The sequence below is a fragment of the Hyalella azteca genome, unplaced genomic scaffold (assembly GCF_000764305.2).
Source record: "Hyalella azteca isolate HAZT.00-mixed unplaced genomic scaffold, Hazt_2.0.2 contig14662, whole genome shotgun sequence".
Lineage (NCBI taxonomy): Eukaryota > Metazoa > Arthropoda > Malacostraca > Amphipoda > Hyalellidae > Hyalella > Hyalella azteca.
The window spans coordinates 478,842-503,911 of record NW_025944539.1 but is presented as its reverse complement, the minus strand read 5'-3'; the positions used below and the strand labels follow the sequence as shown (position 1 = coordinate 503,911).

The 25,070-nt window shown below is 34.3% G+C and overlaps 1 protein-coding gene across 1 annotated transcript in view; it reads left to right on the top strand.

The window, feature by feature from the left end:
* Positions 1 to 25,070, top strand: part of LOC108667934 (TATA element modulatory factor) — a 29,845-nt gene that overhangs the window by 1,587 nt on the left and 3,188 nt on the right. The window contains exons 2-21 of the mRNA XM_018155039.2: positions 1,852 to 2,028; positions 2,807 to 2,893; positions 3,112 to 3,222; positions 3,568 to 4,065; positions 4,285 to 4,739; positions 5,097 to 6,481; positions 7,419 to 7,526; positions 7,955 to 8,133; positions 8,586 to 8,744; positions 9,331 to 9,416; positions 10,362 to 10,465; positions 11,879 to 12,026; positions 13,358 to 13,541; positions 14,328 to 14,550; positions 16,223 to 16,431; positions 19,188 to 19,288; positions 20,458 to 20,549; positions 22,397 to 22,568; positions 22,647 to 22,700; positions 23,950 to 24,066. Of these exons, the coding sequence (XP_018010528.2) occupies positions 1,899 to 2,028; positions 2,807 to 2,893; positions 3,112 to 3,222; positions 3,568 to 4,065; positions 4,285 to 4,739; positions 5,097 to 6,481; positions 7,419 to 7,526; positions 7,955 to 8,133; positions 8,586 to 8,744; positions 9,331 to 9,416; positions 10,362 to 10,465; positions 11,879 to 12,026; positions 13,358 to 13,541; positions 14,328 to 14,550; positions 16,223 to 16,431; positions 19,188 to 19,288; positions 20,458 to 20,549; positions 22,397 to 22,568; positions 22,647 to 22,700; positions 23,950 to 24,066 (4,602 nt within the window). The 5' untranslated portion in view covers positions 1,852 to 1,898. The remainder of the gene's footprint in view (positions 1 to 1,851; positions 2,029 to 2,806; positions 2,894 to 3,111; positions 3,223 to 3,567; positions 4,066 to 4,284; positions 4,740 to 5,096; positions 6,482 to 7,418; positions 7,527 to 7,954; positions 8,134 to 8,585; positions 8,745 to 9,330; positions 9,417 to 10,361; positions 10,466 to 11,878; positions 12,027 to 13,357; positions 13,542 to 14,327; positions 14,551 to 16,222; positions 16,432 to 19,187; positions 19,289 to 20,457; positions 20,550 to 22,396; positions 22,569 to 22,646; positions 22,701 to 23,949; positions 24,067 to 25,070) is intronic.

Sequence of the window (25,070 nt, the reverse complement as noted above, 5' to 3'; positions counted from 1 at the left end):
TAGCTGAAAAAAAGTATGAAAGTATGATTTTGGAAAAGTACCTGCACTAATAACTGGAGAAAAAAAATTCTCCATAACAAAAAATTTTACTTACATAAAAGTTGCACACAGGTTTTAGCTTGAAAACGTGATTAATGGAATTTGCCTATCTCATTCCAAAAAAAAGGCAGCCATTTCCGCGCGAAGGGGTAATAAGGGACACCCCCCCCCTGGTGTAATAAAGGACACCCCTAAAAACACACTTACAGTTTAACCTCAGTTAGTAAAGGCTCCAGTTAACAAAAGATTTATTAACAACAAAGAATTTTGATTTCATTTACCTTGCTCAGTGAAAAAAATTGTACTTAATAAAAAATTAATGCATCATCGGTCATCACAAAATTGTGCACAGAATGCCATATGTAAAATTGTGCACTGGGCATCATAGAATGAAAAGTAATTAACCCAAACTATGATTTATTTCTCCAAAACATATGATGGTTGTTACTAAAACATTCCTTTATCTTTCAGGTACGTTTTTACGATATTTTTTTATATAGTGAATTAACTTAACCCAACTAAAATGGTGTGAAAGTACAAGCCGTCCTGTAAGCTTACAGATACAGAAGAAATGCTATACGGCTGCTGATATGAAGCTTGCAGTGGACAAGGTCATTGTAAATTCTATAGGCATGTTTATGGATACAGTAATATCACATCAATAATACTGTAATTAATGAATAAGGGATATCATATCAGTAAAGGATAAACCAGTAAAAAACACAGAAAATGTCATTTATTCTTCATCTACAATGAAAGAGGAAGACTTCAGAGTACTGTTAGTAATGGAGGAGTACACTCTGCATGCTTCAAACATTTCAAAATTGAGTTTTATTTCAAGTGTCCTGGATAACCCCCTTCCCAGGGGTAATTTGGGACAGTTTTATTTTGCGTCTGGCACCTTACATATAGCATATGGATTTTTTTAAAGATGTCATTCAATAGCCCTTGCAAAGAGCTATAAAATGAGCCTAAACTTGTTTATGAAATGTTTCATCACAAGAAGTTATTCAACAAAAAACGCTCAAAACCATCCCTTATTACCCCGTTTGATGGTAATTAATAATACATTATTATTAGATATTAAAATTATTTGGCACCCACTAATTTTTCATTATGAAAGAAATGCTACATGCAATTGGAGCCTTCACTCTGCATTAGGTGGGTTAATAATTTGAGAGGAAAAAACCAAAAGAATTGAGATTCTGAAGGTACCGTCAACTGGGGTGACTTCAGCCACCACTACAACAGAAACAAATGGCAGCAAAAAAAAAAAATAATAAATAAACATTGGCCAAAGTCACCTCAGTCACTTTGGCAAACGTTTATTATTTTGTTTTGCTGCCATTTGTTACAACACTTCTCTTTAACTTCACTTCTTGTCTGTCTGTCTGTCTGTCTGTCTGCTACAAATCTTGTAATCGAAATTTAAAACACTTCTACTTATCCTATCGATCTGAAATTTTGCACACTTGTTTAAAGTTGGAGACAATGCATGAATCAAATGTCAAAATAAATGATTTTTGAAATTTAAAATTGAAAATTTTTTTTTTTTTAAGTTTTGAAAATTAGATGAGAAATTCATTGTATATCTGTAAGATTGGAGATACTGGATTCTTTGGAAGTGTTGTCTTTAAAAAGTAGTTTTTAAACGTATATTATTTCTGTTGTAGTGGTGGCCAAAGTCGCCCCCAATGGCCAAAGTCACCCCAATTGACAGTACAGAATTTTATTCCTATTCTGAGCATGTTCATTTCAAATATAGTTCTAATTATTTTGGCTGATTATTTCTGATACGCTTGATTTGTGCAGAACATTCTAGAATCTACTGTGGTGTCTCTAATAAGCAACTGTTAACCATGAGTTGGTTTGAGACCACAGCATTCACTTCCCTTGCTCGTTCAGCTCTGAAAGAAGCCCAGCGAACTATAGACAAAGCCCTTGACATCAGAGAAACTGAACCATCTGAGACTGGAGAAGCTATTCAAGGTAAAATTCCTTAACACGCTGACTCCGATTGCTTCATCTTGTTCTATTATTTCATTCTTTGGACTATTATGGAACAGGGTTGCCAGACAAGCTTTTTTTCTGACAAATTTGGCAAGGTTTTTACTTTTTTCAAATGCATTGGCTGGCTTAAATTTATGATAGGGGTATTTCCTAATTAAATTTAAAATTAAAAAATTGTTTTTTTTACACTGGAACCTATAAATATTCTAGTATATTATGAGTTATGGGCCTTTTTTGTTTGCAAACTTGGCCATTTTTTAGGCCACCTGGCAACCCTGAATTATATACCACTAGGTCATGAAGAAATACATTTTGTGGTATGCATATCTACCACTTCAGAGTCAAAATGTTAAGATTAAATATGAACAATGAAGTGTTCAATTTGATTTCAATGTATGTAATTTTGTGCAGGAAATAAATTTTATAAATAGCAGTTTATTTATTATTGATATTTTACTCATAGATTTAATATTATTTCAAAGCAAATGAAAATTATGAAATATATCACTATTAAGCCATTTTATATCAAGATAAGACAATTTGAAGAATAATTAAATTTTCTCCTGCTTTTTTTAGAATTAGATATTAATGTTTTTCCCAGCCATGAATTTACATTGTTGTTAATTAGTAAATAATCTATTTTATTTCAATGCATGTTGAAAATATTTAATGTAAAATACCCAGTTGTATAAAGCTATTGGTATATGATTTTATGGTCAATCAAGCAGAATTTTATGGAACTGTTCTACTATTTCAGACCCAACTTTGGCAAAATTGAAGGAAGGATCAGACAGCTTTTTTGCAGAGTTTGGTTTTGGCTCCAGGACATCCACTGATCCAAAGGGTCAGTATTACCAGTTATATTATGATTTTTAATAATAATCATTCAATTAATTATGAATTAGCTATTCCTGTTTCTAATTTTTTCTTGCTAATTTTGAATTTCTGTTATAACATGAAAAAAGCTATTTTATAATCGTTTGAAGAGAAAGCTAATACTTTTTTGTAATAAAATTGCTGGGGTTTAACTGATGTCTTAAATTCTGTGATGACCTCCCACAGATTCCCAATCATCAGAAGGTGACTTGGACTCGAGCAACCCAAAAGCTGGCAATGCTAACTTAACATCCAGCCTCTGGGGTTCATTCACTGCATCTTTTTCCGAGAATACCAGTGAGCCAAGCTTTAATTTTCAATGATCAAATAATGCAGTTAAAAATTCCAAAAGAAAATGTTGATGCAAAAAGTTTATCTCCTAAAAATAACCAAATATCATTCATTGCATCTTTTTCTGCAAGTGCCAGTGAGCCAAGTTTAAATTTTCAGTGACCAAATTACTGCAGCTAAGAAATTAGAATGAAAGTCTTTAGCCTTTAGGCATTCACAAAAGTTGTGAAAGTATAATTTTGTGTAATAAAACAACAAACATAATGGGCATAAAAGGTAAACTTTGTGAATTTTTAATGTCCCAAACATTAAAATTATTAATTTGAGTGACCGTCTTCTATTTTCTTCTAGGTCTGAGCACAAGCATTCCAGCAAGTAAAGAGAAGAACATTGTGGCAGTTCAGCCAATTCCTAGTTCAAAAAAGACCAACTTAACTCCATATGTGGATCAAACTCCCAACATAGCCAATAAACCTGAAAACAGTAACAATATTCCCACATTTGACTCTATTGTCTTACAGACATCTTCCACTCATCCTGCCTCAGCTAGTAATAAAGAAACATTTGGTTCTTTATTTTCTACAAATTCCCCAATTCCTCATAATGTCACTCCTGCTTCATCCATCACAAGTAACACTATTCCTGACAATGATGTTGCACCATCGCGCGTCTCCCTATGGGAAGAACCTGCGCCAAACCCCAACAAATTCCCCGACACGACGTTGTCTGTGGCGTCTGCTGGCACCCTGCAGGAGGTTGGGGCTGAAGAGGTCGACTGGGGCTGGGGAAGCGGCTTTAATGAGTCCATAATTGACGATATCATCAAAGAAAACTTGGATGATGATAGAAGTAAGTTAAGGAAAATTAATTTCTAAAATAATTTATAATTTTGTCTTTTGATGTTCCCAGAGCTCTTGTCCTTTTCATTGAGGTTTATACATTTGGTGTGCTAGTATCTATTAAAAATTTCTTCTTAATTCTTTACTATGGAAATGTTTTGAATTTATAGCTTTGAAATATTAATCAAATATTGAATTTTAAATAACTTGATTGATGTTATTTATCCAGGAACAGATATTGCTGGTTCTCGAGAAGAAACCCAAAAGTCTACTGTTGTCCAAGAAGAAATCTCACTCCATCATGTAACGCAAGCTTTGGGAGACTCTCTTGAGAAGGAAACGATGGCGACCGATTCTGACACCTTAGTCGGGACCAACGAAACGACACGAGAATCTATTCAATGCGGCCACGCAGGATCTATTGGCGGATCTGTAATGATCGATCAGAAAATATCTCCGGAATCAGAGCAGAGCGACGCGGCTGAGGTCTCAAGTCCAGACGAGAGCATCTCTGCCAGCAGCACCAAACCCTTGAGTTTTGAAAGCCGTAGCAGTGATACGGAGACTATCACCACTCGTAGCATTAGTGGTGAAGAAAGCATTAGTAATAAACTATATTCTGCCAGCACCTCTTCCGACTCTTTTGCCGTGATCACAACTGTTGCTTCCTCGTCTTCTTTTGATGTGAGTTTTTGAACTTGCATTAAATTAAGCTAATCTTGCGTTTGCTTTAAATTAAAAATTAAGAATTGTTTAATGTTTCGAAATTGGTTGTATCTTTGATTACGTAATTTAGGTGAATACATGCACTTGTTTTACAAGTTTTACATTGTGACTACTGCAAATTTTAGGGAGTAACACTCGTAAAGAAACTCAACCTCATTTTTAAATTTCAATTATTCACGTGTAAATATTGTGTGTATCACAGATATTTTTCTAAGTACAAAAGTTTAATCATTATATTTATATCTTCAATATCTAGACATTCTTAATAATTTATTAACTACTTCTCTGGACCTGACAAATCTTCTTTTTTTTCAGGCCAGCGAAGAATTTCAGAGTCCTCAATCCCCTTCTTCTGTAAGTATTGAAGATAATTGTGGCTCGGCTCCCAAGTTTCCAGTTCAGGATTCCAAAAATCCCTCTACATTTATGAACACTTCTACTCAGCGCAGCGACGTTCCATTGACTGTCCAACCTTCGAAATCCCCGCTGAAAATATTAAACACTTCTTCAGTTATTGAATCTCAAGTGACAAGAAGCGAAACTGCTGGACATCGCTGGGGCAGCTCAAGCAACACATCAGATTCAGATGAGAGTGACGGTAGTTCAGTTCCTGAGACGACCGTCGAGGTGGTCACTGCAACCATCACAACTCAGCCCATGGCTGCCGAGACCTCCTCCTCCTTTAACTGGGACAACCAGAAATGGGATTCATGTTCCGAGGATTTGTCGGCTAGTGAGAGCGTCTACAGCTCCTCGAGCGTCGTGACGCTCGTTGAGAGCAGCGGGATATTGACAGCGGACAACACAATGCCGGAACCACAGAAACTTTCTAGTCACTCGAATATTTATTCAGAGAGTACAGCAACGGGATGTGACCAGAGTCTGTTAGACTCAGGATTTTCAGCTGTCTCTATGACGGAAAACGAACTTTTATCTGAGTCTACGTCGTGGATTCCAACTGCGTCCTGTTCTATACTTAATGATGAAGTCATACCTGTAACGTGTTCAAGTATTCTTGACCAAAACATTTCATCAAAAATCAATCGTCAAGCTGATCAAAACGAGACTATAAACGATATTACCTCGACAGTCTTGGATGAGAAGGAGCAGAAGAATGATGATGGTTTATCAAGCTTACCTATTGTCACCAATGACGCGTTGATGTCCGATTTGCCTTGCAGTATCGCATTGGATGTTTCTGTTGAGAGCGGCGGCAGCTCGGAAACTATCACGGCATCCATGGACTCAACTGCTTTGGTTGGCATGTCTGGTGACGATGGAGACTGGAGCTCGCTGGGTGATGAGACTCCGGTGCCACATTTGCTTAAAGAAGCTATGGGAGAGACTGGCAAATTGTGCGACAAGTTCACTAACCACGAAAACCCTGGCCTGTCAAGCGGAAAATTCGGGGATTTTGACGATCAGGAACGGAACGGCGAGAATTTTTCGCATGTAGATTATTTTGAAACGCCGTGTGAGGATACTTCCAAGAATCACAATCAAGATCCGGCTATAAGCAGTCCTATAAACTTCAATGCAAGTTGTACCGATGATCTGGAAATGAGAAATAAAATAGAAAACGAAAAAATCAGCAGCGGAGGGAAATGTCATCCTGAGCGTCGGGAATCTTCTGAATGCCATGAAAGTGCCATTCAGTTGCCGGACGCTGAAAGAGATTCTAGTCCATCTTCTTCTGATAGGTAAAGTTGGCCCACACCTTGGTAGTTTAATGCAACTGGACTCTTAAAATCATCTAAAACGCGAAGACCTTCTTTCTGCGAACTCTAATATTCTGTTACAATGTACATTGCATATTGATACTAATTATTGATATTTTCTTGGAAATTTTTCAAATTTCTTCATTGAAACGTCTTACCATCTTTTTTATCTAATTAGTTCTATCCTATTGTCAGGAACCTAATAACGTTTTTATATTAACATCAATATTTATTGCTTTTATGTTATTTATTCAATTCATCGAGATGCTACTGGTTGTAGGCTAGCGTTATGATGAATGACTAACTTCGTCTAAGAAAGTTTCAAATAATGATGCAGGCTTTGGCCACAAACGTAACTCTTAAACTAGCCCTCAGCATGAACATGCACTTAGTCTTAGCCTCAGATCTATTAAGTTGCAGACCTCGCTAAAAACGCCGCAAGCCACACCAGTTTTGCAACGGCTTAAAGCCTTGGCTCCCGCAAGTTCACAGCCACTTCTCAAGTTAAGATAGTTTTCATGGATTTAGTTTTCATGGATGTGCAACTCCAGTATGACCTTTACCTCTACACTTACAAAGCCCCTCGGCCTTGCTGCAGCCAATGAGACAAGGTTAGGTTTGGTTTAATTTGTTTGGATGAAGAGTCGGGGTAAGTGCAAGGGTAACCATTGTACAACTCTATCCATGCTAGAGTTGTACAATATACATCCATGAAGAACAGTTGAAAAATGTACATCCATGAAAAACAGTACATCCATACTGATTGAACAGTGGCTTTGACTTTCGACTCTATGGCTTCAAGCAGTTAGCTTCATAGGCAACCAATCCCTCTACCAAGATCCGTCATGGCTAGTAATATGGATTAAATCGTGAAGTTGTAAATTGCTTGCCTCTTTCAATCATCTCTTAATAATTACAGCTTGACGTCGGAGATGGTTAAGGTGGGAGGCTCTGATGAAACTTCGGGGCACACCTCGGGAGACGACTTTGAGACGACCACTTCTTCTGACATCGAGGTTATATCCAGGTGAGTTCTTTGTATAGAAACTCCGACCAATTATAAAAAAAATATAACTCAGTACTCACTGCAGTGAGTGACAGAGAGCGCATTTTCTCGTCGACGAGAACGTGAAGTCAGGGACGGACAGACAGACGGACAGACGGACGGACATGGCTAGCTCAATAGTGCATTTCTTCCATAAATGAGAAAATGCGCTAAAAATTATTAAATTATTAAAATTAGTTCTCTTTCAGTCTTTGCCATTACATGAGGTTCGCATAGTATTTTGATAACATATCGAATCCTCGCCCATACTCTGTGTTTTAGAATTATTCTTATCGTAATTAACTTTTTCATTTTTCATTGGATATTAAAACCATGTGTATCCAAGTATTCACTTAACCGTAGTAAGAACGGTAATGAAAAGTATAGTACAAAACTCTGACATTATACAGCCCGAGTTTGGACGGCGTGAGCGTGTACAATGGAATGTACAACAACCTGGGGGCTTCTGGCAGCGCAGCAAACGGACCATTTCTCGGCCCCGCCCACAGCACGGCATCGCGCGTCTGGCAGTCGGCGCAACAACGATTTAAATCTCTGCTTGTGGAACCAACGAACACGAACAATAGTAGTAAGGGTTTGTATTGCTGGATAAACCTATACATGTATATTTCTCATGAATGATCTCAGTAGAATCCGCCCACAGCACGGCATCGCGCGTCTGGCAGTCGGCGCAACAACGATTTAAATCTCTACTTGTTTAACCAACAAACACGAACAATAGTAGTAAGGGTTCAATTGGCTGCAGCAATGGAGACCTTTGTTTGTATTGCTGAATAAACCTATACATGGATATTATCATGAATATTTTGATCTCGGTAGTAGAATTATAATCGTTATTACTTTTCGACCACTCCAATTAGCGGCTAATTGGAGTAAGGAGCAAGGGCTAACATAGATGAGATTCGGGATATTAGTATGCATTATTTATTTTTTTTCATGATAAAATCTCGTTGAAGCATGAATCGCAATTAAGTTTAACATTTCAACAAAGATAAGATTAATGTTCATTAATGTGGTCAGGTGACTCGATGGTATCACCCTCCATGACCGCGAGCTTCACGAGCATCAGTGAGAGCGAGGGGGCGGGGGAGGCGTGGGGGGTGCTCGGGGGGGCGACGTCTCCCCCCCGCGTCAGGGTGAAGAAAGGGGACGCGGGTTCCCAACATTACTTCGAGAGAGGTGAGATATAAGTGATATTTATATATTATTTACGTGTTTATATATACAGAGAGCAATGATAATAATAATAATGTTTAAAATAATATAATTGTGGGGTGAGATTTGATTAGGAGTATTTCATTCCTCTCACTGTAACAGCATCACTATTTATATCGAGAGGAGTATCTCATTCCTCTCACTGTAACAGCATCACTATTTATATCGAGAGGAGTATCTCATTCCTCTCACTGTAACATCACTACTTATATCAAGAGGAGTATTTAATTCCTCTCACTGTAACATCACTATTTATATCTAGAGGAGTATTTCATTCCACAGCATCACTATATCGAGAGGAGTATCTCATTCCTCTCACTGTAACATCACTATTTATATCGATAGAAGTATTTCATTCCTCTCACTGTAACATCACTATTTATATCTAGAGGAGTATTTCATTCCTTATGTTTTCATTCCTCGTGCGTTCATTCCTCTCACTGTAACGGTATTACTATTTACATCATCGAGTAGTATCTCATACCTCTCACTGTAACAGCATCACTATCTATATCAAGAGGAGTATTTCATTCCTCTCACTGTACGTCAGGTCACACGAGGAATGAGAGCACACTGAGCGAGACCAGCGAGAGCTCCTCAGAGCAGCTCGCTCCTGACTGGGAGAAGCTCAGCAAGGTCAGCCTTCAATTTTTCTTAAATATACACTCTTGTTATAATACTATACTTATTTACTTGTTATACACTCTTGTTGTAATTATAGTATCATGCAATATTATGAAACATGTTTAAACAGCCTCATATTGCTGTTAAATATACAATCTTGTTGTAATACTATACTTATTTACTTGTTATACACTCTTGTTGTAATACTATACTTATTTACTTGTTATACACTCTTGTTGTAATACTATATTTATTTACTTGTTGTAGACTCTTGTTTTAATGATAGTATCATGATAGTATACATTATTATTAAACATGTTTAAGCAGCCTTATATTTCTTATATTGCTGTTAATATATACACTCTTGTTGTGATTATAGTATCATTAATTAGTGCATAAGTACACAAGCTCAAGCATTTCAATAAGACACGGCACTCGGATTTATTTATGAAATTATATTGAATTCTATAGCATATAAATAATATATAATAAACTGGAAGTGGAATATGAATGCTGCTGCGTTTTAAGAATGAATGCAAGTAATAAGGATTAAAAATTTTTGATTTAAAGCTATGAATTTTATTCGATGCAAGATTTTTTATCATGAATTAGTTCATAATTAAACAAGCTCAAGCATTTCAATAGGTCACGGCACACGGAACAATTCAGGAAATTATATTGAATTTTATAATATAAATAAAATATAAATATACTGGAAGGAGCATATGAATGCTGTTGCGTTTTGAGAATGAATGCAATTAATAAGGATTGAAAATTTTTGAATTAAAGCTTCTAATTTTGTTTTGTTTTGTGTGTTTTTTTTTTAATTTCAGCGCGTTCGCGAGCTGACCGAAGTATATGAATGCTGCTGCGTTTTGAGAATGAATGCAAGTAATAAGGATTGAAAATTTTTTAATTAAAGCTTATAATTTTTATGTATTTTTTTGTAAATTTAAGCGCGTGGGCGAGCTGAGCGAAGTGCTGGAGGTGAGAGAGCAGCGACTGCTGGAGCTGAGTCAGCAAAACGTCTCAATTCAAGAGCAGAACCAGGCACTGCAACTGTGAGTGTTAATATGATAATATAATAATATAGCTGCTGATATAGTGGTTATCTAATTATTATACAATAAAATTGTGGTGTCAACGTGACTGTTATTAAATGATAATATATTAATATATCTGTTTATATATTTTTTAAGTAATAATGCAATAATGTTGTGGTGCCAGCGTGAGTGTTATTAAATGATAATATAAAAATATCCCTGTTGATATATTAATTAACCAATAAAACAATAAAATTTTGGTGTCAACGTGAGTGTTATTAAATGATAATATAATAATATATCTGTTTATATATTTGTTATCTATTAATGCAATAATATTGTGGTGTCAGCGTTGAAGTTTAAGTGATGTTTGGCCTGTTACAAATTTTAAACATTGTAGAATTTCACAGTTGGCTGTGAGTTTCGAACCTGCAACTCACAAATTTCGCTGTTGTGAACTGTCCGGCCACATTGCCGTTGAAGAGACTCAATGATATGTAGACGATCGTGGTCATGATCACATGTAGGGATATACAGCGCACGATCCTATATTCCGTGTGATGTTAAAGACCATGAAAATTGAATTATTCCGTGTGAAGACCATGAAATCGAGATTATGTGTCAATGCATTGGTGGCGGTCAATGCATCTTAAGATAAAAGTTTTGCCCTTTTTATACTGACGCTAACTATGGATGTACGTCACTCCTTGGGAACGAATAGCACTGGCTGTGGTTATTGCATCATTGGATAAAAGGTTTGCCCTTTGTAAATTGACGCTAACTATGGATGTCACTCGTTGGGAATCGAATAGCATTGGGGGCGGTTATTGCATCTTTAGATAAAAGGTTTGGCCTTTATATACTGACGTTATCTATGGATGACACTCCTTAGGTACGAATAGCATCGGTGGCAGTCAATGCATTCATAGATAAAAGGTTTGCCATTTTTACACTGAAGCTAACTATGGATGTCACTCCTTAGGTACGAGTAGCATTGGCAGTTATTGCATCCTTAGATAAAAGGATTGCCATTTGTATCCCAATTCTAACTATGGATGTCACTTATTTGATACCAATAGCATTGGGGGCGGTCAATGCATCTTTAGATATAAGGTTTGCCACCTTGTACAGTGAGGCTAACTATGAATATCTCTCATTAGGTACGAATAGCATTGGGGCGGTCAATGCATTCATTAAATAAAAGGTTTGCCCCGTTGTACAGGTCAATGCATCTTTAGATATAAGGTTTACCCTGTTGTACATTAAGGCTACCAATGAATATCTCTTATGGTACGAATATCATCGGTGGCGGTCAATGCATTCATTAAATAAAAGATTTGCCACGTTGTACAGTGAGGCTAACAGTGAATATCTCTTCTTGTAAGAATATCATCACTAGCATTTGTCTGTTGACTGTAAGTTGCATGGCAGGAGAGTGCAGGAGCTGGAGGCGGCTGGAGGAGGTGGCATGGAGGGCATGGAGGCGCTACGGGAGGAGTTCACCCAGCGACTTGCCACCATGGAGAAAAAATTCCAGCAAGCTTTACGAGAGAAGGAAACTCTTACTAGACAGCTCGAGGTCTGTGATAATCATTTGCATGGTCAAGCATTTGTATGATCAATTATTTGTGATTAATCATTTGTGATCAATCATTTGTGATTAATCATTTGTGTGATTAATAATTTGTGATCAATCATTTGTGATTTGATTAATCATTTGCAAGATCAATCATTTGTGATTAATCATTTGTATGATTAATCATTTGTATGATCAATCATTTGTATGACCAATCATTTGTGATTAATCATTTGTATGATACTCGTACAAATCATTAGGTCGTATTGTCCAACACACTTTCTTACCCCAAGTACGAACAGAAAGCGACGTAGCACTGATACTCCATTTTCCTGGGTCAAACTAAGTCAAGATGACCTAAACAAAGATAAAAAGTTCATCGCTATTAGGACATTGATCCTCTTATTCCTCTGAGTGAATATTTAAATCGTGGAGGGATCATTAGTTTTTACTTTGTATTACATTACTAATTCATTATTAATTGGACGTTGCCCTATATTTAATTAGACATTGTCCTATATTCAGAAGATGATGTGTTGTTTTTAGGCTGCGTGTCTTAATGTTGAAAGAAATCTCATATCCTCTTTTCATAAAGGTTTGCTGGAACATTCAAGTCCGAAATGTTATTTTGCGATAATGCTTATACAGAGTGTATTAAATGAAATTGAATACAATTAGATTTCACTAATCATGTGTATCATACAGGGTTAATAAACGAATTGATCATAGCGAAAGATATTCGAATCTTAACACAAGAATATTTATTCTTTTTCAACTAAGATTTTATAGAAACTGCTAACTTTAAAAATACAGGCACTTGGTTCCATCGCATTGCACTTTAATCCATACATTGCTTTTTTTTTATCTAATCCAATATATCGTTTGCACTATTTTCATCGCAATTGCAAAACTTTAATTAAAATCACCTGTCGCACTACATTGTATTTAAATCTATTGCAATATTTTCATAGCAATTGCTAACTTTAATTAAAATCACCTGTCGCATTACATTGTTTTTGAATCTATTGCAATATTTTCATTGCAATTGCAAACTTCAATTTAAAGCACCTGTCGCATCACGTTGCACTTAAATTTATACTTTATTTTACTTAATATTTAGGTATTTATTTCTACTTTATTTCTTTATATTTATTTATTTCTACTCTTATTCTTTATACTATATTAATTCGTTGAACCACAGACATTAAAAATGGAATCTGCGACGCGGTTCAGCAGCAGCGAAGTGCAGGTTCAGCTACAGGAGCGCGACACGATTACTTGAATTCCTACTTTATTTTACTTTATTTATACTTTATTTCTTTTTTTACCCACAGACATTAAAAATGGACTCTGCGACGCGGCTGAGCAGCAGCGAAGTGCAGGCGCAGCTACAGGAGCGCGACACGGTTATTGCTGAGCTGCGCGCTGAGGGAGAGAAGCTCAGCAAACAACAGCTCAGTTACTCCACTACCATCAAGAAGCTGAGAACTAAAGAAAAAGAACTCGATAATATATTAATATAATATATATAATAATATGTAATTATAAAAATATTATTATTACATATTATTTTATAATATTAAGTTAGATATTAGTATAATATATAAAATAATATATATTAGTTACATTATTATTATTACATATTATTATAATATACTAAGTTAGATAATATATTATTATGGAACTGGAAGTCTCTCAATTGGCAAAACTCGTTTTATATTAGATACAATATAATATGTGACTGAAAATGGTTCGGTGTTATGGGTATTAATATTTACTTACAGTTATTAGCTTTCAGTAATTGATTTCATCTCTCTAATTAATACTTGTAAAACCTGGATGAAATGTTTCAACCATTTTCTTGACTGTCCTTATTAAATGTTTTTGATTGGACTTTAATTAATATTTATGATACACAAATGAAACTATTTAAACTATTTTATAAAGTGTTTTGAATAAATATTGTTGAATGTGCTGCTCAAAGGTATATTTTATAAAGTATCTTCAACAAATGATGTTGAATGTGCAGCTCAAATGTACATTTTATAAAGTGTGTTGAATAAATAACGTTGAATGTGGAGTTCAAAGGTAGACTTTGTAGAGTGTATTCAAGAAATAATGTTGGATGTGATGTTGAATGTACAGTTCAAATGTAGACTTTATAAAGGGTGTTCAAGAAATAATGTTGAATGTGCAGCTCAAAGGTAGACTTTGTAAAGTGTATTCAACAAATATTGTTGAATGTACAGTTCAAATGTACAGTTCAAATGTACATTTTATAAACTATATTCAACAAATAATGTTGAATGTGCAGCTCAAAGGCCGAGAATCAGCAGCTTGAGATCGAGCGTCAGCACCGTCAGCTGCTGGCCAAGTGTGAGGTGGAGCGACGTCAGGTGAGCGCCATCACGCAGCTGACAGTGCAGCTGCAGCAGATGCAGGAGCAGATGAAGGCTGTTACAGCTGATGCAGCTGAAACTCAGGGCAAGATGGACGTGCTAAGAGATGCACTTGATGCTGCTTACAGGTCTGTTTATTTCTCATTCAATTTTAATGGTATATGTTTATATATTTTATATATTTATATTTAATGGTATATGTTTATATATTTTAGATATTTATATTTAATGGTATATGTTTATATATTTTAGATATTTATATGTAATGGTATATGTTTATATATTTTAAATATTTATATTTAATGGTATATGTTTATATATTTTATATATTTATATGTAATGGTATATGTTTGTATATTTTATATATTTATATGTAAAGGTATATTTTTCAATGGTATATGTTTATATATTTTATATATTTATATGTAATGGTATGTATTTTGATGGTATATGTTTGTATATTTTATATATTTATATGTAATGGTATGTATTTTAATGGTATATGTTTATATATTTTATATATTTATATGTAATGGTATATATTTTAATGGTACCTGTTTATATATTTTATATATTTATATGTAATGGTATATATTTTAATGGTATATGTTTATATATTTTATATATTTATATGTAATGGTATATATTTCTATGTTTATATATTTTATATATTTATATGTAATGGTATATATTTTAATGGTATATGTTTAGATATTTTATATATTTATATGTAATGGTATATATTTCAATGGTATAATTACATTGAATCGGAGAGATTTTGACTACATGGATAATCAATTTTCATCATTAATATAAATCACAATGTTAATGTTGTACAGAGAGAAGTTATACAAGCCTCTATGTAAGAACATTATTCTACCTCAGTACTTTAACAGTTTGCTACAACGATTAAGAAAAATGAAAGCCTATTACCAAAATTCTAGTAGAAGAGGTTGTAAATTTTATTGTAAGTTGCCATTTTTAGCGCATTTTCTCATTTATGGAAAAATGCCCTATTGTGCTCATCATGTCTGTCCGTCTGTCTGTCCGTCTGTCCGTCTGTCCGTCCGTGACTTCACGTTTTCGTCGACGAGAAAATGCGCTCTCTGTCACTCACTGCAGTGAGTACTGAGTTATATTTTTCACCTGGTTAGCAATATCGGTCCACTTTATGTAGGCAAGACATGGCCATTCTCGCCCTGAATGCGGCCTGTGCTTTCGAGTTGGGTCGTTAGTGCCATGAGCTTCAAGAGAAAATTGGAATTAGCAGTTTTAACTAATAAAATTTTTATAATTTTAGTCTGACGGTCAATTATTCTACCTAATTCACAAACAAGCATTCAATACGTATTGTAGGTTTATAAATTTTATCCGAGGAAATCAATCCTTCTTCAATTTTAAGAGTTACTATTAATCAATCCTTCAATAGGAAATGGGACTCTTCCTATTTTTCTTTAGCCTCCTTGGAATGCGAGATTGAATTATTTGAAGGCTGAGTCTTTGAACTCCACTAGCAGAATATAAGATAAACTTGATAAACTACCAGGGTTGACAATGATTAAATCAAACTGATTGAATCATGTGATTAAATCACTTGATTTTTTATTAAAAATCATGATTTTTTTTGTTTTTTCAATTTTTATATTTTTTCATATTTTTTATTTTTAGCACATTTTCTCATTTATGGAAAAAATGCACTATTGTTTTATATGTTTTAATATGTTGAGTGGCAGTCTTCAATTTATTTCGAGGTATTGTTATTCACGGTTTAGTGTGAAAAAAAACTACGTTTTGCTGCAGAGAACTTGGCGAAGCGAAACGTCAGGACTCTGCACGGGCTGCAGAGCTTGCTGAGCAGACTCTGAGTGCAGAAGTAGGCGCTAAGCAGCAGCTGCAGGAAGCTCTGCTGCAGCAGCAACGTCTTGCCAGCAAGGAGAAGCAATCGCTGCTCCTGCAGATCGAGGAGCTGCAGGATGAGAAGGAACGCATCCAGCAGACTGCAGACCGGTGAGAGATCCTTAGAGTCCTTAGGACTCTAGGGAAGAAGGAGGACTCATTAGAAGGAGTCCTTAGGAGTACTTAGAAGGAGTCCTTAGAAAGGCTCCTTAGAAGGAGTCCTTAGAAGGACTCTTTAGAAGGACTCCTTAGAAGGAATCCTTAGAAGGAGCCCTTAGGAGTCCTTAGAAGGACTCTAAGGAGATTTTTTGAGTCCTCAGGAGTCCATAAAAGCACTCCTGACGAGTGCAGGCGTCCTAAGAGTCTGCGTTGTCTGCATAGCTGTACTCCTGTCAACTCGAATGATCATTCGTCTGTATCTGATGTGTCATTTTTGGGAATAAATTTAAGCAGTGGACATTTCTGAAAATTGTGTTTAAATTTTCAGCGTATTTCAGTGGCAAAGCTCTCGAATTTTAATTGAATGCTCAGAATTTCTCAAAATCATGATAGAATTATTGTCTCTGTTTTCATTTACTAACACATTTTTTGCAATGACTGAACCACATTGAGATTTTTCCCAAAATTGTTCGTAATCTTATTTCCTGGCCGATACTAGCGTATTCTTACTCGTCAGTAGTGCAACAAACTCTTTATATTTATTTCTGATTTATTTAAAATTCTTTTCACTTAACTGTAAATTATTAGGAATATATTTCTAATCTCTCATGGGAATACATTGTCATTATTTAATATTTTTAAGCTTATTTTGAATAAAGTTTGATGTGAGAATTCATTCTCATTGTTATTTCCAAGCTCATTTTAAATGCGACTAATTTTTTGCATTTGAAAGCTTTTGTTACGGAACAAACTGGAAATTTTTTCTCGATTCCTGAAACTCCACAAATTTATATATTGTTTTCATTTAGGATTCATCTAACTTTTCTTTTTATTTCTACAAATTTATTCTTAATGTCACATGGCCATCCTTTTTAACAACTTGTTTTACATATCCACTGAATTTGAGCAGAAAATGTATAGTTTTATTTATTTATGATTTGTCTCACTTTTCTGTAAATATCTACAAATAAATTGATAATCTCGTATGGCAACTATTCTGATTAACTTATTTTTACCTATCCACTGAATTTTTTAGCTGGCAGATGTGAGCGGATGCTGCGGCTCGAACTGAAAATTTTTCACGAGGCTTCAAACGCAACATATTTAAAGTTTTTTATTTAGGCTTCTGCTCATGTTTCTGTAAATTTTCACGAACTCAAAATTTTTTCACGATGCCTCAAACTCAACAAATTTATTGTTCTTTTTTTATTAATTATGATTCGTCTCACTTTTCTGTAAATATCTACGAGTATATTCATAATCTTGTATAGTAATCATTCTGATTAACTTATTTTACTTATCCACTAAATATCATTTGGCTGGCAGATGTGAGCGCATGTTGCGGAACAAACTCAAAATTTTTTCACGATGCCTCAAACTCAACAAATTTATATATATTTTTAGGATTCTTCTCGCTTTTCTGTGAATTCCTACAAATATATTCATAATCTCACATGGCAATTCTTCTGATTAACTTATTTTACATATCCACTGAATTTGAGCAGAAAATTAATAGTTTTTTTTTATTTATGATTCGTCTCACTTCTCTGAAAATATCTAAATATCTACAAATATATTCATAATCTCGTATGGCAATTATTTTTATTAACTTATTTTTACTATCCACTAAATATTATTCGTATGTCAGATGTGAGCGTGCGTGAGTCCCATTCGTGATGAATTTTTGAGTGCGTGAGTCTCATTCGTGATGAATTTTTGAGAGTGAGTGCGTGAGTAACATTCAGTAATGAATTTTTGAGTGCGTGAGTCCCGTTCAGAGATTAATTTTTGAGTGCGTGAGTCCCATTCACGGATGAACTTTGGTGTTAGCTAGAATTTAGACTGAAAATTGAGTTGTGGAAATACTTTTGTATAGTTATTCGTCTGCGGCGTGTTTTTGGTTATGTTTTATAGGGTAAACCTTGAGTGTGATTGAGACGGATTAGACAAAAGCGAGTTTTTAGCGCATTTTATCATTCATGGAAAAAATGCCCTATTGTGCTCGCCATGTCCGTCCGTCCGTCCGTCTGGCCGTGACTTCACGTTTTCGTCGATTCTGAGAAAACGCGCTCTCTGTCACTCACTGCAGTGAGTACTGAGTTATATTTTTATTTATTTCTACCGTTTAAGTGTTCTCCACGCTACTGCGAGGCATACTATTGCATTTTTCGTAAGGCTTAGCCAGTCAATTTAGGGCACTTCGTCTCGTGTGTTTGAATGGACTATTATGTCATGTAATTAGCGTTTGAATTGATTACGGTATTGTAGTGACATTGAGGTTATATTCATTTCGTTGTTTATAAATTCATGATATTTGTTTATCTTTTAGACTTTAGAGCGAAGGGGTATTTCTGAGCAAAACTAAATAAAAACGTATTTGAATGAACCTATGGTTATATATTATACTCAATATTGTGCTCACATAGTTAATGTGGTGCTCACATACTCAATCTTGTGCTCACATACTTAATGTTGTGCTCACATACTCAATGTTGTGCTCACATGCTCAATGTTGTGCTCACATACTCAATGTTGTGCTCACATGCTCTTTACGCTCACATACTCAATGTTGTGCTCACATGCTCTTTACGCTCACTTACTCAATGTTGTGCTCACATGCTCTTTACGCTCACATACTCAATGTTGTGCTCACATGCTCTTTACGCTCACATACTCAATGTTGTGCTCACATGCTCTTTACGCTCATCAGTTGAGGCGGAAAAGAGCGCCGCCGCCATGGCTGAGCGCCACAGGAGCACCAGCGAGCAGAGCGCTCAGGCGCTCGTGCAACAAGCAGCCATGCAGACCCAGGTACACAGCATATGTTTGTAGTGATTCAAGTATCATCCGTGGATGATAAGTGCATCATACATGGTGGATGATAAGTGCATCATACATGGTGGATGATAAGTACATCATCCATGTTGGATGATAAGTACATCATCCATGGTGGATGATAAGTACATCATCCATGGTGGATGATAAGTACATCATACATGGTGGATGATAAGTACATCATACATGTTGGATGATAAGTACATCATACATGTTGGATGATATGTACATCATACATGGTGGACAATAAGTACATCATCCATGTTGGATGATAAGTACATCATCCATGTTAGATGATAAGTACATCATCCATGGTGGATGATAAGTACATCATCCATGGTGGATGATAAGTTCATCATCCATGTTGGATGATAAGTACATCATCCATGGTGGATGATAAGTTCATCATCCATGGTGGATGATAAGTACATCATCCATGGTGGATGATTTATGAATTGTCTGTCTGAAGCGCTTCATGTATCATCGACATGTATCATCATTTCTTCATGTATCATCTGTTTAATGCGCATGAAATGATGTAAATGATACGTCACTAACAAAATTTTCGTACAAACATAATTGTAAAGTAACAGTGCTTTGTCTGACGTGATCAATTTTAAAATTAAGAATTGAAAGGAGTTTTCATAGCGTTAATTTATTCATGTTTGAATGAGGTTTATAAATTATAGGTACATGTTTTAAAGACTTTTATTTCTACATGTTTTAAAGACTTTTATTTCTACATGTTTTAATAACGATTATTTCTACATGTTTTAATAACGTATATTTCTACATGTTTTAATAACGTTTATTTCTATATCTTTTAATAACGTTTATTTCTACATGTTTTAATAATGTTTATTTCTATATCTTTTAAAGACGTTTATTTCTACATGTTTTAATAACGTTTATTTCTATATCTTTTAATAACGTTTATTTCTACATGTTTTAATAACGTTTATTTCTACATGTTTTAATAACGTTTATTTCTACATGTTTTAATAACGTTTATTTCTACATGTTTTAATAACGTTAATTTATACATGTTTTAATAACGTTTACTTCTACATGTTTTAATAACGTTAATTTATACATGTTTTAATTGCATTAATTTCTACATGTTTTAATAACGATTATTTTGGCAGGTGGAAGGCCTGAAGGCTGAGAACGCCTCCCTGGCTGCCAGAGTGCAGAGTCTGGCGTCGGCCGTGTCGAGACTTGAGGAAGAGAAAGCGAGGTTACTTATTTATTTATTGATTAAATTGTCATTGTTCTTCATCCAGAATTTAAATTTTTTTCAAAAGGATGTCATCTTTATTTGTTCTTTTTTTAAAATTCCGTGACGAGGAAGAGAAAGCGAGGTTACTTATTCATTTATTGATTAAATTGTTATTTTTCTTCATCCAGGATTTAAATATTCTCTATAGGAAGTCATCTCTATTTGTTATTTTCTTAATTTTCCGTGACTAGGAAGAGAAAGCAAGGTTACTGAACACGTTATTCATTTACTTAATAAATTGTCATTGTTCTTCATCCAGGATTTAAATATTCTCAAAAGTAAATCATCTTTATTTGTTATTTTTTAATATTCCGTGACGAGGAAGAGAAAGCAAGGTTACTGAACACGTTATTCATTTTCTAACTAAATTGTCATTGTTCTTCATCCAGGATTTAAATATACTCTATAGGAAGTCATCTTTATTTCTTCTTTTTAGCGCATTTTCTCATTTATGGAAAAAAGGCGCTATTGTGCTCGCCATGTCCGTCCGTCCGTCTGTCTGTCCGTGACTTCACGTTTTCGTCTACGAGAAAATGCGCTCTCTGTCACTCACTGCAGTGAGTACTGAGTTATATTTTTTTAATATTCCGTGACGAAGAAGAGAAGGCGAGGTTACTTATTCGTTTATTGATTAAATTGTCATTGTTCTTCATCCAGGATTTAAATATTCTCTATAGGAAGTCATCTCTATTTGTTATTTTCTTAATTTTCCGTGACTAGGAAGAGAAAGCGAGGTTACTGAACACGTTATTTATTTATAGATTAAATTGTAACTTTTCTTCATTCAGGATTTAAATATTCTCAATTTGCGGTCCTCTCTATTTGTTTTTTTGATACTCCGTGAATCAGATGTTCGTTTGGCTACAATTTCATTTACAAATTTTACATTTTTCTGATGTAGCGAAAATTTTTTATGTAACCATGAGAGTGGAAATTTATTTCTTCGTAACCTGATTCAGGAAATTCTGTATTAAATTTTTGTTTATTGGTAAATTTTAACTGTTTTGACTTGAACGGTTGGGATTTTAATGGAGAATTTATTTTTTTTTCTTTCTCTCTCTGATAATGTTGTCATTTTTCTCTTCTAATTGAAGTGGTTCGGAAAGTTAAGAAAATGTTATAGAAAATTTTTATATTTTTCTATGCTATTTGAAATTTTTCCAAAATTTATTTTCTGATTACAATCATAGGAAACGCTATTTAACATTTGTTTGTGAATCAGGATTTCGGATTAGGGATTTTTCTATGCTCATTTTTAGCGCATTTTCTCATTTATGGAAAAAATGCCTCATTGTGCACGTCATGTCCGTCCGTCCTTCCGTCTGTCCGTGACTTCACATTTTAATTGATTTTAAGAAAATACGCTCTCTGTCACTCACTTCAGTGAGTACTGAGTCATATTTTAAAATTTTTTATCATATTCATAGCTGCCGAGATAAATATAAATATTGAAAAATATATTTTAAAATTTCTTATCATATTCAATTGCGTATCATATTCAATTTCTTATCATATTATCATCATATCATGTCATATCTGATCATATTTCTTAAAAATATATTTTTAAATTTCTTATCATATTCAATTTCTTATCATATTATCATCATATCATATCATATCTTATCATATTTCTTAAAAATATATTTTAAAATTTCTTATCATACCATCATCATATCATATCATATCATATCATATTTCTTAAAAATATATTTTTAAATTTCTTATCATATTATCATATCATATCATATCTTATCATATCATATATCTTTAAAAATATATTTTAAAAATTGTTATCATATTCACAGCTGCCGAGATGAAGCCAGCTCAACGCGCGCCAGCTTATCTCAGGAGCTGAGCGCTGCAAAAGCTGAGTGTGAGAAGCTCAAGTCTCAGCTTCAGCTCGAGCTGACCGCGCTTGAAGCTGAGAAGAAGCGCAATGAGTCGCTTCAGCAGCACATCGCTGACCTGGACAAGAAGGTTCGTCTCGTCATCATTATATTTTGTTTATTTTATGTTTATATTAATAATGAATTTTAATGCAATAATAAAGCGGAGAAAAAGCGCAACGAGTCGCTTCAGCAGCACCTCGCTGACCTGGACAACAAGAAGGTTCGTCATGTCATCTTTAGATTTTTGTTTATACCTATGCTTATATTAACAATGAGTTTTAATTTCAAATTTTTAATGCAATAATGAAGCTAAAAAGAAGCGCAATGACTCGCTTCAGCAGCACCTCGCTGACCTGGACAACAAAAAGGTTTGTCATGTCATCTTTAGATTTTGTTTATACCTATGCTTATATTAATAATGAATTTAATTTTAATGCAATAATAATAACTTCAACGTGTTTAGAAAACTTTGACTTTTACCTATTTCGTGACCTGACAACTAGAAAGTTCGTCGCGTCACCTTTTTATGTTTTTTATATTGATTCCTTTTATTAATGAGTTTTAATTTTGATTCGATAATAATAACATTAACCTGTTTATAAAACGGTAATTTTTATCTATACGTGAGACTAACTTTTAGTGGAGAACTGTGCACTAACTATAGGCAAGGTTAGCACATTGTTATAAATATAACTTGAAATTTAAATTTATTTTATTTATTATATTTATTTATTTAAATTTATTTTATTTATTTATTTTATTATATTTATTTAGATTCTCTGATTTCTCAGGGCAATTTTTAAAGTTCACTTTCCATTTTTTTCGCTTCTCATTCAAAGAAAGTTGTGATTATTAGATACAGAATAGACCTCAGGTGAACAGTTGGTTTGCATTAGATATTTGTCTGCAACTTATATTAGGCATTATAGGGATTTTATTCAAAATATTCAATATTAAAATTACTTTATTTTATTTGATACTATTATTGACGGTCTCAAATTTGTACAGACTTGCGTTCATGATGATCCGAGAAAATATTTATTCAACGTTGTAGGGAGTTGTTTCGTATTTTAGTTTCTTGTTTTCATATTATCTTGTAAAGTTATTTTTTCACGTTTTTGTTTGCTACCTACAAAATATTTTACGGAAGGGGTTTCGTTTTTAGCGCATTTTCTCATTTATGGAAAAAATGCACTATTGTGCTCGCCATGTCTGTCCGTTCGTCTGTCTGTCCGTCTGTCCGTCCGTCTGTCCGTGACCTCAAGTTTTCGTCGACGAGAAAATGCGCTCTCTGTCACTCACTGCAGTGAGTACTGAGTTATATTTTTTCAAATTTTTGTTTCTATATTCAATTTCTTATCAAAAACTATAAAAAATGAAAATAAAATACACAAAGTATTTTATGAAATGTGTTTTATTTTTTCTTATTTTTATCTTCTCACTTACAAAGTTTGGTTTTGTTTGGCCAGGGCGGTGGTGGCGGCAGCGGTGGCGGGGGCTGCAGCAGACAGTCGTCCCCGACGCCTTCTCTGTCCCGCCTCTCCATCTCTGGCTCCATTAACTCCTTCATGGCCGGCAATTATGCGGTATAATCTTATATTATATTTATTATTTTATATTATACGTCGTCATTAATAACTCATACTTTATATTATACGTCGTTATTAATAACTTTCAGCTATTTCATCATCATAACTATAATCATAATTCCGTAGCATAACTATATGAAATTATATCTAATGGCGGACCCTAACAACATCAACTCCTTCATGGCGGGCAATTACGCGGTATAGTCTTATGTCATATTTATTATTTCATATTTTACGTACGTCAATAAAAACTTTCAGCTATTCCGAGCATTAGAAAACTATAATAAACTTTCAGCTGTTTCATCATCACAACTATAATCATAATTACATAAACTCCTTTATGGCCGGCAATTGCGTGGTATAATCTTATAATAATATTTATTATTATATATTTTACGTCGTCAATAATAACTTTCAGCCTTTCCGAGCATTAAAAAACTATAATCATCACTTTCAGCTATTTCATCAGCATAATTATTGTTGTTCTCAGTTTTGGTTATCAAGTTAAGGTTGTAGAAAGGAAATAAATACTTATCAGTTAAGTATTGTAATTAGGACAATTGTCTTATGACTAATCGTAGATTTCTTTCCTGTTACTTACTTTCATTTAATTTAATTCTTTTAATCAAAGGTCCCTTAAGTTAAGAGAGAGCATGGGTTAATACTTCTTTCTGTTGACCCACACCTACTGGCAATGTTCTCATGAATTTTGTTTTAGTATCGTTATTTATTTCGTTTAACTCGTGCTGTACTAAACTTCTTATCTATGTCATCTAAATGCACATTATGAAGGTGGGCATGTGAAGGTGGACATCATGTTCCTTATTATTATTATTATAATATAAGCGGACTGGACTGTGAAGGTGCGCATCATGTTCCTAATTATTATTATAATATAAGCGGACTGGACTGTGAAGGTGCGCATCATGTTCCTAATTATCATTATAATATAAGCGGACTGGACTGTGAAGGTGCGCATCATGTTCCTAATTATCATTATA